This window comes from Pelodiscus sinensis, chromosome 3 (assembly GCF_049634645.1).
Source record: "Pelodiscus sinensis isolate JC-2024 chromosome 3, ASM4963464v1, whole genome shotgun sequence".
NCBI lineage: Eukaryota > Metazoa > Chordata > Testudines > Trionychidae > Pelodiscus > Pelodiscus sinensis.
In genome coordinates this window covers 126,890,370-126,902,801 of record NC_134713.1, presented here as the reverse complement: position 1 = coordinate 126,902,801, position 12,432 = coordinate 126,890,370, and the positions used below count along the sequence as shown (strand labels likewise).

Genomic DNA, 12,432 nt, shown 5'->3' with positions numbered 1-12,432 from the left:
CCAAAAAAATCAGGAGGCTGGAGGCACAATTCTAGATTTGTGCAATCTGAACAAATTTGTCAAGAGATAGCACTTTTGCATGGTCACTTTATCCACCATTATCCCAGCATTGCAACAAAGGGCCTGGTTTTCAGCCCTCAACCTCCAGGATGCTTATTTTCATGTTCTAATACAGCCTGCTCACAGGAGATTACTAAGGTTCATGGTAAGCCTGGATCACTACCAATATCAGGTCCTACCTTTCAGCCTGTCTACGGCTCCTCAGGTTTTAAAAAGTGCGGTCAATGCCGGGACCCGATGCTGGCTTCAGATGGCCACTTGGACTGCATACAGTGTTTGGGGGAGACCCACTCTCCCCACAACTGTACCCACTGCAATTTCCTGACGGCGAGAGCCAGAAAAGACCGTGAGCTCCGCCTCAGGATGATTTTATTTGAAAAAGCTCTACAGCCTGTGGGAGAACAATCTGCATCGCAGCAAGAGCCTCCGCCACCTTCCAAAAATGCCCCGAGACTGAGAGCCTCTCCATCCCGCTCTCTTCCAGCCTCTTCCTCTCCCAAACACAGAGGAGAGGCACACCAGGCTGGGAAGTTCCCTGCCACTAAGGCTTCGGGGCGATCCTCCCACTCCGTGCCGGCATCAGGGCGCTCAACAGCTGAGCGGCCCCGGGAGCGCTCTAAGCAGCCGGCACGGCATGAAAAGCTGGCGCCAATTCAAACCGCGGTGCCGCTTGAAAGCGCGGTACCGCTTCCAGGCCCGGCGCCAAAAGCTACACCACTGCTTAAAGCTGCGGTGCCTCTTAAAGTCACGGCACCGCAGCAAAAGGATGGGCCGCCTCCGAAGCCACTTGCACCAGCTGATGCTCTGCTGGTCCTCCCACAGCCAGACAAGCAGCCAGATGAGGCTGCTAGGGATCAGCCCCAACAAGAGACTGATCCATACAGCAGGCATCATTATCTGTGCCTGCCCTCTACTTCTTACTCTCCTGGGAGGTCTCCATCAAGGCAATCCCCTCCCAGGTCGATATCACCGTTGTCTCTTCACGACGCTCTCCTTCCTGATGATGACCACCGCATGGTCTATTCCTCGCGACATCAGTCACCTGAGAAGGCTCGCTCACACCATTATAGGGCTCCGCCACAACATGGCCCATGGCACACATACTGGCCTTACCCACCTCCACCTTATCCACCGCAATGGGGACCGTGGGAACACTGGGAGCCATATGGACACCGCTCCCCACCTCGTTCCACTGCATCCCGGAGAAGTTTGCCTCAGCCACAGCCCCTACCTCCAGCAAGTTTTTTGGAGGACGAGGCGCAACGAATCTCAGACAATGACTCAGATTCTCAGTCAGTAAATGTCACATACTCTGATGCCCTTGATGCACAACCAGAGGATGCCGTAGTACCATCAGACACTGGAACGATTGACAATCTAAAACAGTTCCAAGAACTATTCAGGAGAGTAGCGACAAGCCAGAATGTCTCCCTGCAAGAGGTGCAGAAGAAACAATACCAATTGTTAAAGAATCTACATCCGACACTACAGGGCAAGATTGCCCTACCCATAGACAAGGCAATCATGGAGACCTCAGAAGATCTGTGGAAGATGCCTGCATCCATCCAACCAACAGGAAAATGGACAAAGTACTTTGTCCCCTCAAAAGACAATGACTTTCTCTTCACTCACCCACAACCTAACTCACTAGTTGTGGACTCAGCACAACAACAAGCGAAGCTTCCACAATATAGGACGGGCAATGCAGACAAGGACCACAAAAAGTTGGACTCCTTTGGCAAGAAAGTATATTCCTCTTCAACCCTACAACTCAGAATATCGAATTACTCTGCTCTCTCAGCAAATCACAACTTTGACAACTGCTCAAAACTGGGAGAACTAATGGCTCATCTCCCTGACTCCAAAAGACCCATCTTAAAATCAATAGTTCATGAGGGCCATATGATCGCCCGCACCGCTCTCCAAATGGCAATGGATGTAGCTGACACTGCAGCCTGAGTTACAGCTACAGCAGTGGTGATGCGTAGAGCTTCTTGGCTCTAGTCGTCTGGAGTTCCCCGCGAACTCCAGCCCAAAGTGGAGGACTTACCATTTGACAGACAAAAGCTATTTGCAGCTACTACGGACGAAATGCTCCACAACAGCAAAAATTCTAAGTCCACACTTCGCACGCTAGGTATGTGCACGCCACCCTATAAACGCAGGCGATACACCCCATATAATTCATAAAATTGATATCTGTATGGACAATACAATCGACCACAGAGGCCTTATGAAGACAACAGACCAAGACAGCGAGGTCCCAGAAGGTGACCCAACCAAGCCCGCCCGCTAGCTAACCAACCATCTAAGCATCAAATTTGAACATTTGGTCGAGGGTCTGCTAGACCTCCCGTTCGATCTAGCACCTCAACATGGCCATCTATTCAACCACCATTTGCGCGCCTTCCTCCCACAGTGGGAATCCATAACATCGGACCGCTGGGTCCTAGAGATAATTCAAGTGGGCTATACCATCCCTTTTATTTCTATCCCCCTACCCTTCCCCCTACCCCGTCCCTTTTCAGGGACCACTCTCACGAAACCCTTCTAAAACAAGAAGTCAATCAGCTCCTTGTCATTGGGGCTATAGAATGGGTACCCCGAGAGTTCCACGGGAGAGGGTTTTACTCGACCTATTTCCTGACTGAGAAAAGAACAGGGGGTTGGAGACCTATATTGGATCTCCACAAAATGAACAAATTTCTCAAGAGACAACGTTTCAAGATGGTCACTCTTTACGCAATCATTCCTGCGCTAGATCAAGGGGACTGGTTCGCAGTCGTAACTGCGTATCTTAGATGGCAGAACGTCATCATATTTCCCTATCTAGACGACTGCCTTCTAAAGGGATCCTCATACGCTGAAACCGCCTCTATGATACATACGACCACGGCCCTCCTCAGTCGTCTAGGCCTTCTAATCAACCAAGACAAATCAATTCTGCACCTGGTTCAAGATAGAGTTCATTGGCGCACGCCTGGACTCAGTTACAGCCTGGGCATACCTACCTCAGCAATGCTTTGCAACCATGCAAGAAATTATAAACGGGATGCTCACAGTTCCTACCACCACAGTACTTACATGCCTCCGACTAATGGGACACATGGCTTCCACCATCTACGTAGTCCACCATGCTCGTCTGCACTTTCGATGTTTTCAGCTCTGGATTGCAACCGTTTATATCCCATCACGACACCCTCGAAACAAAACGGCTACTATCCCATCAGACGTGCTCGCATCCTTACGATGGTGGAGTCCTCTCCCAGGGACAGCTGTGTGTTCGTATCAATATGGGTACCAGCTGAGCACTTCTCGCAGCCTCAAGGCCAGCTTATTGCCTTAATCATTCTCTCCTCATATCTATGTTTTCAGCTTCTCAGGATCAGATGAGCCAGCATAGACTAAGCTGATTTTATTGCTCCTTCTCTGTCATGTATGCTTCAGGAACCTCAGAGAGGCAAATAAGAAGGATGAGATGGGGGGGGGGGGGTCTGTCTGGCTATACATACTTAGACCCCACCTCACGTTTTTGCCAAAGGTCTGTACAGAATTCCATCTTAACAAACCGATCGTATTACCTACCTTTTTCCCAAAACTGCATTCTTCGCAGACAGACGCCAGCCTGCACACTCTGGACATCCGGAGGGCTCTGGCCTTCTTCCTAGAAAGAACAAAACCATTTCGTAAATCTGAAAGACTTTTTATCTCCATTGCTGAACGATCCAAAGGGACACCAATATCATCGCAACGAATCTCAAAGTGGATATCGACATGTATAATCAAATGCCACTCTCTGGGCAATAGACCGCTACAACGCCCACCACGAGCGCATTCTACTCGAGCCACAGCTGCTTCTACAGCCTTTCTGGGCAATGTCCCCTTAAGAGACATTTACCGGGCAGCAACATGGTCTTCAGACCATACTTTTGCTAAACACTACGCTATCCTTCCACAACTCAAGAGTGATTCAGCAGTTGCCACAGCAGTACTCTCTACCACTGCTAAACAATGACTCCGGCTCCCTTCAGCCTTACATTGAATACTGCTTTGTAGTCACCTACAGTGGAGCACCCACGGGGACACTACTCGAAGAAGAAAAGGGAGTTACTCACCTCGTGCAGTAACGAGTGTTCTTCGAGATGTGTGTCCCCGTGGGTGCTCCATGACCCTCCCTACCTCCCCTCTGCTCGGAGTCAAAATTCTCGGGCGGAGACGAGGAACTGAAAGGGAGGGGGTTGAGTCACGCTCCTCAGGAGGCGGGAAGGGCTCGAGACGCCTCCTGGGCATGCGTGGCTCAACGGGGGAAACTGCTATACAAAGCTCCGATCTGCGGCTCAGGGCAACCCTTCACCTACAGTGGAGCACCCACGGGGGGACACATCTCGAAGAACACTCATTACTGCACGAGGTGAGTAACTCCCTTTTTCTCGGAACCATGACAGCTATAACCTTCATGGTATTACATGCTACATGTGCTGCCTGCAGATTTGGTTTTCCACGGTATACAAGTCTCTAAGGCACCCCATGGTGCACCTGCTTACCATATCTCATTGAGATCAAGGCATCCCTTCTCTGGTGGACCAAGCCAGCCAACCTTTGCATGGGGGTTCCATTTCTCCGACAGTCCCGCTTCCCCCTGCTCAATCACTACAGATGCTTCACACATGGGCTGGAGTGTTCATTTCTGAGACCAAACTGCTCGGGGCTCAAGGGACTCAAGAGATGTGCTTGCACATAAACCTGTTGCAATTGTGCACCATGCACAATATTTGCAGGTGTTGCCTGCCTTCCATTACTGACAAACGTGTGCATTTCCTTATAGACAACATTGCCTGTGTATTTTGTATCAACTGGAAAGGGGGAGCCAGGTCTTGATCCCTGCGCACCAAGGCCATAAAGCTGTGGAATTTTTGCATCAGCCATAACATCCACCTTTCCACAGTTCACATACCAGGTGTCACCCGTGTAATGATGGATGCTCTTAGCAGACCTTTCCCTCAACATCGTGAATAGGTGCTCAATTCCTGTTCAGCAAATGGTCACCCATTGATAGACCTGTTGACAATACCTCACAATAACAGATGTATATGGTTTTGTTCCAGAGCGGGCATCGGGAGGGGATCACTTGGAGATGCCTTCCTCAGTCTGTGGAATCACAAGCTCACTTACACATTTCACCCGATGACCTTCTGCATAACTTTAGCGAGACGTGTTAAGACAGACGGAGCTACAGTCATGCTAATAGCCCCTGCCTGGCCGAGACAAGCATGGTATCCCTTTTTGCTCAGGACGTCAGTTCACGCACCCATCACTCTCCCTCTCCAATGCAATTTAATCACTCTAGGTCAGACATCACTAACCTACCCGGATCTACACAAGCTGCATCTAACAGCATGGCTTCTCCATGGCTCTCCCACTCCTAACTAGGGCTTTTGGAACAGATGCACTCAATCTTCCTCTACAGCTGTAAGGATTCCACTCGTGTTTCCTACACCTATGCTCCTTGGTTTGGTACTGACAGGACCCAATATCCATGTCCCTATCTTTTATCCTGGACTGTCTCCTCACTCTGAAGCAATCATCGCTTTCGTTCAGCTCCATCAAAGTACACTCAGTGGCCATTATGGCCTTCCACCACAAAATTGAGGGCTGGTCAGTTTTTACTCATCCTACAATCAAAAGATTTCTCCAAGAGCTGCATCTTCTGCATCCTGATGTCACACAAACCTGTACCTTTCTGGGACCTTGATCTGGTACTGAGAGCCCTGACCAGACTGCCTTACGAGCCTCTTACCTCTTGTTCCTTTTCACACTTTCCCATGAAGGTTGCTTTGCTGGTTGCTGTAACATCAGTTTGTCACGTGGGAGATATAGCTTGCCATGTGGCTCATGGCTGACTCACCTTTTACAATATTCCTTTCCTTCACACCCCCCCAAAATACTTACTTATGGTTTCTTCTTCATTTCATATAAATGAACCAATGAACTTACCTGTATTTTTCCTGAAACCACATGCAAATACGTTCGAGGCTTCCATACATACTCTTGATGTCAGGCTAGATCCTAGCAATCTATTTGCAAAGAACTAGGTCCTTCGGGCAAATCCCTCGCCTCTTCCTCGCATTCGCCAAGTGGGTAAAAGGACAACCCATATCGAAACAGAGGCTGTCCAAATAGATCACCAACTTTGTAAAACTTTGTTATGCTCTTAGGGGCCTACAGCCACTGTTATGTTTTGGCAGCTCATTCTACCAGGGCTGTATCCTCTTTGACTACATATCAACACAACATGCTACTACTGATGGACATTTGCAAGGCAGCCACTTGGGCATCACAACTTACCTTTGCTAAATACTATGCACTTTCTTATGGGGTTGACACATGAGTGGGCTCCACAGTACTATTATTGGCTTTCCGCAATATTCCAAAGCCCCAGCCACCAGAGGACGAAATTGCTTGCTAGTCACCGAGCGTGGAGTATTCACAGGGACCTCTTGAAGAAGAAAGTCACTCACCTTGTGCAGTAACTGGAGTTCTTTGTGGTGGTGTCCCCCGTGGATGCTCCGCGACCCACTCTCTTTCCCTCTGCTTTGGACCTGAAGAGCCTCTGGAGTAGAGAAGGAACTGGAGGGCTCAGGCCATGCGTGCACAGTGCATATTGGTATGTTACGTGCCACTCAGGGATTGCTTCAAAATCTCTGGTTCAGGCACTGGTATGGCACCAAGACCAGCCGTGGTGCATCCACAGGGATACTACCATGAACTCCAGTTATTGCATAAGGTGAGTAACTTTCATTTTTGTACAGAAGACTTTGAATATTCTACCATTCATTCTGTGCCATGTTGAAAGAATAACTTCATGGTATAGGCATTTTATTAAAATGATACAAAACGGAGGCCAAAATGTTTCAAAAGTAGTGAGATTTTTTTGGGGTGTCTAACTTGAGAAACTTTAGCCGTAGTCTGCAGAAATGCTGGGAGCCTACAACTCTATTTGAAATTAGTACTCAGCCTAATTTAGAAGTGCTATCATCTTAAGTTGGGTATGCAAAATCAGAGGCTGTTTCTGAAAATGTGAAGCTGAGTTTAAATGAAGATGTTCCTTTTTGTTAGCTGTGAACTATATAGTTGTGTTGGCTATAGAGCGTTGAGACAATTTGATTCTGATTATTTTTCTTGTTTATTTCTCTTAGGAGATACTGCTTAAAGGTATCTTGAAGACTGTGGAGACAAATATGTATATGTGCCCGTTACAATATCTCTCTTTCCCCATGCTACAGAGCTCAAATTTAAATAGCAGTTCTTCACAAAAATCGACTAGTGCGTTTAACAGCAAGACCACGGGGGTAAAAAGAGCAAAGGTATCACAAAATAAGAAAGAAGCAGATGGAGAGAATTTGACTCACCAGCTTCTTTCTTCTTGGCATGTAGCCCCAATCCATTTGCCTTTGGTGGGACAAAACTGTTGGCCACACATGTCTGAGGGCTTCAGTGTTTCATTGTGGTTTCACATGGAACGTGTTCAAGAAACAGAAAGTCCTGCAGAGAAAGGGAAGATGAAGAAGAAAAGAAACAAACCACTTATTGTGCGAGAGAGCAGTTTTGATGCCACAGGTAAGTTATAACTTTTTTGTAAATACTTAGTTTACTGAACTTGTAAAGCTTTCCCAGAGATTTCAGGTGTTTCTAGTAAACATACACAATAACAGCTCTGGACTGAAACAGAAAGCTGTAACTCAATATTAGCAGCTCAGTACAGATCCAGTTAATGTATTGCACTCAAGTATAAACTTGGCCTTTTTGGGGGGGACCTGTATGATGCGGCAAAAAGCTGGAAGCAGGAGATCATTAACTTGAAAACAGTGAGTATATTTAAAGCAATTGAACTTTCAAATTACATTTAAGTGTCCATAAAGGAAGGTATTACTGATTTCAGAAGTATCCATAGTGAGCTTGCTTCCACTTAGATTCACTTGTTCCCTTAGCACCACTTACTATTGTTCTCACTTGTCAAAGTCAGACAGGACTCAGATTTGTCAGACCGCTCTGTTTATTAGCAAAGCCGCTATGCTAAATACACCCAGAAAATGTGAGTGCCATACAAGGTTCAAACCCCTTGATTTATACAGTCAAAAGAAAGCCAAAATTAACAGGATTAAAAGAGAGGCAAAACTTCACATGATTAGTGTGAGGGTAGTAAAGTATCTTCATTTCCACATCAAGCACACAGCAATCTCCTGTCCATATCTCCTTGGTTATTTCACTTGCTTTCTCCCTAACATCTAATGTTCCTTTTCCTATTAACTCAGGCCCACCTGGCTAGCACTCTGATCTGCATACCTACAAACAACATTAACATACTTTTCTTCTTCCTGTTCAGAAACAAACAGTATTCCTTCAACTTATTCAGTTATTACAGCATAGTTCATCTTTCTTACAGTATAATTCTTTCTACTTTCACACACTGAATTAGGAGCCTGAAATGATGATATGCCTATTGTGTTGTGATAGCCTATACTAAGGAAATTGAAGTATTGTAACTTTCAGTTGGAGGTTCTTTAGAGAACTTTGCTTCTGTCTCCTAAGTTCATTTCGTTGCTTTATTTGAGAAATTAATGAAGTTGTAAAACATTATTTTCGAGTGGGAGCTGGTAATATTGACTATAATTTGGGTTACAAAGTAGTTTCAGACTCTCATTCAAGCAAGTAATTTCTTTGAAATAAATTTGACGGTATTTTTAAGGAAAGGACTGCTGCTGCAGGCAAGGATAAAGATTAAAACCTTTTGCTTTCACATGCTTCCATGGCTTTTCAAAAATGTCACCCTCTGGACATAGTTCTGTGCCTAAAAATTATTTTATTTTTTATTCTATTAGCTTTTAGCAGAATTCGTTAGACTGTAATCAGCAAGGGAAAAAATACTGTCCCTGTTTTAAACTTCTAACCACAACCCCTGTTTTACCTAAGGTTACAGTAAAAAGTCTAAAATCCAAAACTTAGCGTGCCTGCTCTCAATTGAGGACTTGTGCCTTTGCTTCATGGCAAAGGGAAAATATTGATCAAATTCCATCCATAGTACCTTCTAAATATTTATTGATGCGTGCTAAGGCTCCTGTCCAGTAAAGCCCTTAAACTGATCATCTGTAAGCATGCAAGCAGCTCTGTTGACTTCAATGGACTACCTCATATTGTTAAGTGCTTTGCTGGATCAGGGCATAAATGCAGCAAATTGTATCAGTGCAGCTACTATAATTGTGAGCAGCAGGCTGTGTGTAGAGATGCTGATTCAAAGGACAGGCAGGTTTATTGACTTTCTTTTCCTCTTTAAACTAAAGTGAAAATGCCTGTGGAGACAGCTTTTAAAGCAGGGCTCGGCAAAATACGATCCAAAAGCTGGATGCAGCCTGCCAAGCTGCTGGATCTGGCCCATGAGTGCAGTGGGAGCCTCAGTCAGGCTTCCTATCTGCCCTGCACGCTGCTCAGAAAAGCTGGTTACGGGACCGTTTGTGAACAGCTGTGAATCCAGAGGGAAGAAGTGGGGAGAAGAGGCTTTGCACATTGTTCCCCACTCACAGCACTATTTTCCAGCCAACGTAAGCTGCTTGTTTGAAGAACAGGCAGTGTGTGAAGTGCCCATCCCCCTCAGGCTTGCAGCTGTTCACAGATGCACATGGCCCTGTAGCCAACTGCTCTGACAGGGCCTGCTGAGGCATGGAAGGCAGGGATCCTTCTGGGCTGCTGGCCGGGAGTCTCCCAGGTAAGCATTTCCCAGTCAGAGCCTGCCTCTGGCACCCCAGCCTCTCTCCCCACTTACCCCACATAACCGAACCCCCCTGCCTTCCCTACTGCACCCATACCCCCTCCCAGACCTGGCATTCTAATCCATTGCCCCAGGTCACAGCTGTCTCCTGCCCAACGTCACAACCTAAACCCTTGCACTCCGTCCAAAATCCCAGTCTCCTGCCCCAGGTCATAACCTCCTTCTTCACCCAGACTCTCTCCCAGATCTGCAGCACCTCCTGCACCCCAGTCCCTTATCCCAAACTCCCTTCTGCATCTGACCTCCATCCCAGACCCTATACCTCTTCCAGTTAATATAATGGAAGAGTGTAGCCCTTGACCAGTTTTCATATTTTTGGAGTGCCCCCCCCCCATCAAAAATTGTCCATCCCTGTAGTAGAGCATGCTTTACATAATCAACATTAATGTAAGCTACACCTAAACAAGGAAGATCATAGAATCAAAGAACACTAGAACTGGAAGGGATCTCGAGAGGTCATCGAGTCGAGTCCCTGCCCTCCCAGAAGAACCAAGCACTGTCTAGAGTGACCATCCCTGATAGATGCATATCTAACCTGCTCTTACATACAGTATCTCCAGAGATGGAGATTCCACAACCTCCCTAGGCAATTTATTCCTGTGTTAAATCACCCTGACAGTTAGGAAGTTTTTTCCTAATGTCCAATCCTAAACTTCCCTTGCTGCAGTTTAAGCTCATTGTTTCTTGTCCTATCCTCAGAGGCCAAAGAAAACAGTTTTTTTCCCTCCTCCTTGAACACTCTTTTAGGTACTTGAAAACCGCTATCATGTCCCCTCTCAGTCTTCTCTTTTCTAAACCAAACCAGCCCCATTCTTTCAGTCTTCCCTCATAGCTCATGTTCTCTAGACTTTTAATCATTCTTGTTGCTCTTCTCTGGACCTTCTCCAATTTCTCCACATCTTCCTTGAAATGTGGTACCCAGAACTGGACACGATACTCCAACTGAGGCCTAATGAATGCAGAGTAGAGATGTAGTTCCCCAAGTGCTTACACTAGTCAAGTCACCTTTAAGAAGCTTTTTATGGTAAATAAAGCCACTTTTTTGCATTTCTTGACTCTAAACAGATGCTATAGTCATGGCATGATTAAATATATATGTTATTTTAATATCTATGTATTTTTCTAGAAGAAAGTAAACTGGGACAAATGGAGTACCTTAACTCTGGGGACAAACTTATTGAAGATGGCTGCGTTCATATAATTTCATTGGGTTCCAAAGCACTGATGATACAAGTCTGGGCTGATGTGAATACTGGAGCTTTCATATTTCGGTACTGTATATTTCCCTAAGCCCAAAAATAGAAGGAATTGTAAATTCCATAATGTCTGATGTTTTATGCCAGCTGACCTGGAATAGTAGCATGGAGTCATTCCCAGGGTAGAAGACAAAGCTACATAAATGTAGGGCCTGTAGATTACTGCCTGCTTATAACAAAAGGATCATTGACATACGGTATGATGCTTTACAAGCCTAAAGAAATATTTCTTATGTACAGGCTTTGGCTCCAGCCTTTTGTCTTTTTCCTAACAGGCTACATCCTATGCCTGTGTGGAGCAAGTTGTAAGACAAATAAGAGCTAATAAAGGACAGCAGTGGAGGGATTAAAGAATTAAGAAGGAAGGTGGGAAGTTGCTTGGCTAAACAGATGGAGGAAAAGAATTCAGTTGGTACATAAAAATAGGGAGACTATTCCAGGTGTAGGTGACCGCGTGAGAGAGGAAGTAAGATGAGAGAGGAAGAATTCTGTCTTTCCGTGGAGGTGGAAATGATGGTCATGTCTGAATTGCTCTTACTTTGGATCCAAACAACTCTAGGATATGCTGTTATAGTGCTCCTGGTCAGGCCAACTTTCGGTCTAGCTTACACCCTAGGATAGATACCAACCAGCGGACCAGGAAAGATACCAACCAGCAGATTCGGTCTAGCTTACAAATCTAATCTGCTGGTTGGTATCTTTCCTGGTCCACTGGTTGGTATCTATCCTAGGGTGTGTCTACAGGGTTGTTTTTTTGTTTGTTTGTTTGTTTTAGTCTAAAGTGGCCTTTTTTCGAAAAAACTTCCCCTGTGTCTAGACTTCTGCTGCGCTCTTTCAAAAGTTTTTTCGACTGCGGAAATCCTCGTTTTACGAGGAAGAACGCATTTTTTCGAAAGTGCTCTTTTGAAAAAAGGTGCTATGTCACTTCAGAGAGATTGTGGGGCTAAACTGGCTAATTTCTGAGATTCTTGGGCTCTTTGAGTAAGTGTCAAAGCAAATTAAAAAGCTACATAAATTAAAAAAATATATACTGATTTGATCACTGAAATGTTGAATCTTTCATCTAAACTTGCAAATTGAACTCTTAATGATTGGGTTACCTGCTAATGCAGGGCTGGTTCCTGGAGCTGACACTGTTTCTGGCGTCTTTGTTGTTCACGGGGAAACAAATGCGTTTGCTTCAGATGACATTTTTTAATGCATTTGGCTTTGTATAAATGTAAATGTTTTTTTTTATTATGGAAATTTCACACAGCCTTCTAAGATCGGTAGCAGAAGCAGGGGATGTTCGTA

At 45.6% G+C, this 12,432-nt stretch overlaps 1 protein-coding gene across 7 annotated transcripts in view; it reads left to right on the top strand.

Moving 5' to 3' along the window:
* Positions 1-12,432, top strand: part of LYST (lysosomal trafficking regulator) — a 153,754-nt gene that overhangs the window by 56,379 nt on the left and 84,943 nt on the right. For 6 of the 7 annotated variants that reach the window (XM_006122067.4, XM_075924798.1, XM_075924801.1 and 3 more), the window contains 2 exons: positions 7,257-7,677; positions 11,010-11,154. In XM_006122067.4, the coding sequence (XP_006122129.2) occupies positions 7,257-7,677; positions 11,010-11,154 (566 nt within the window). The remainder of the gene's footprint in view (positions 1-7,256; positions 7,678-11,009; positions 11,155-12,432) is intronic. The other variant, XM_075924800.1, reaches the window with a different exon arrangement.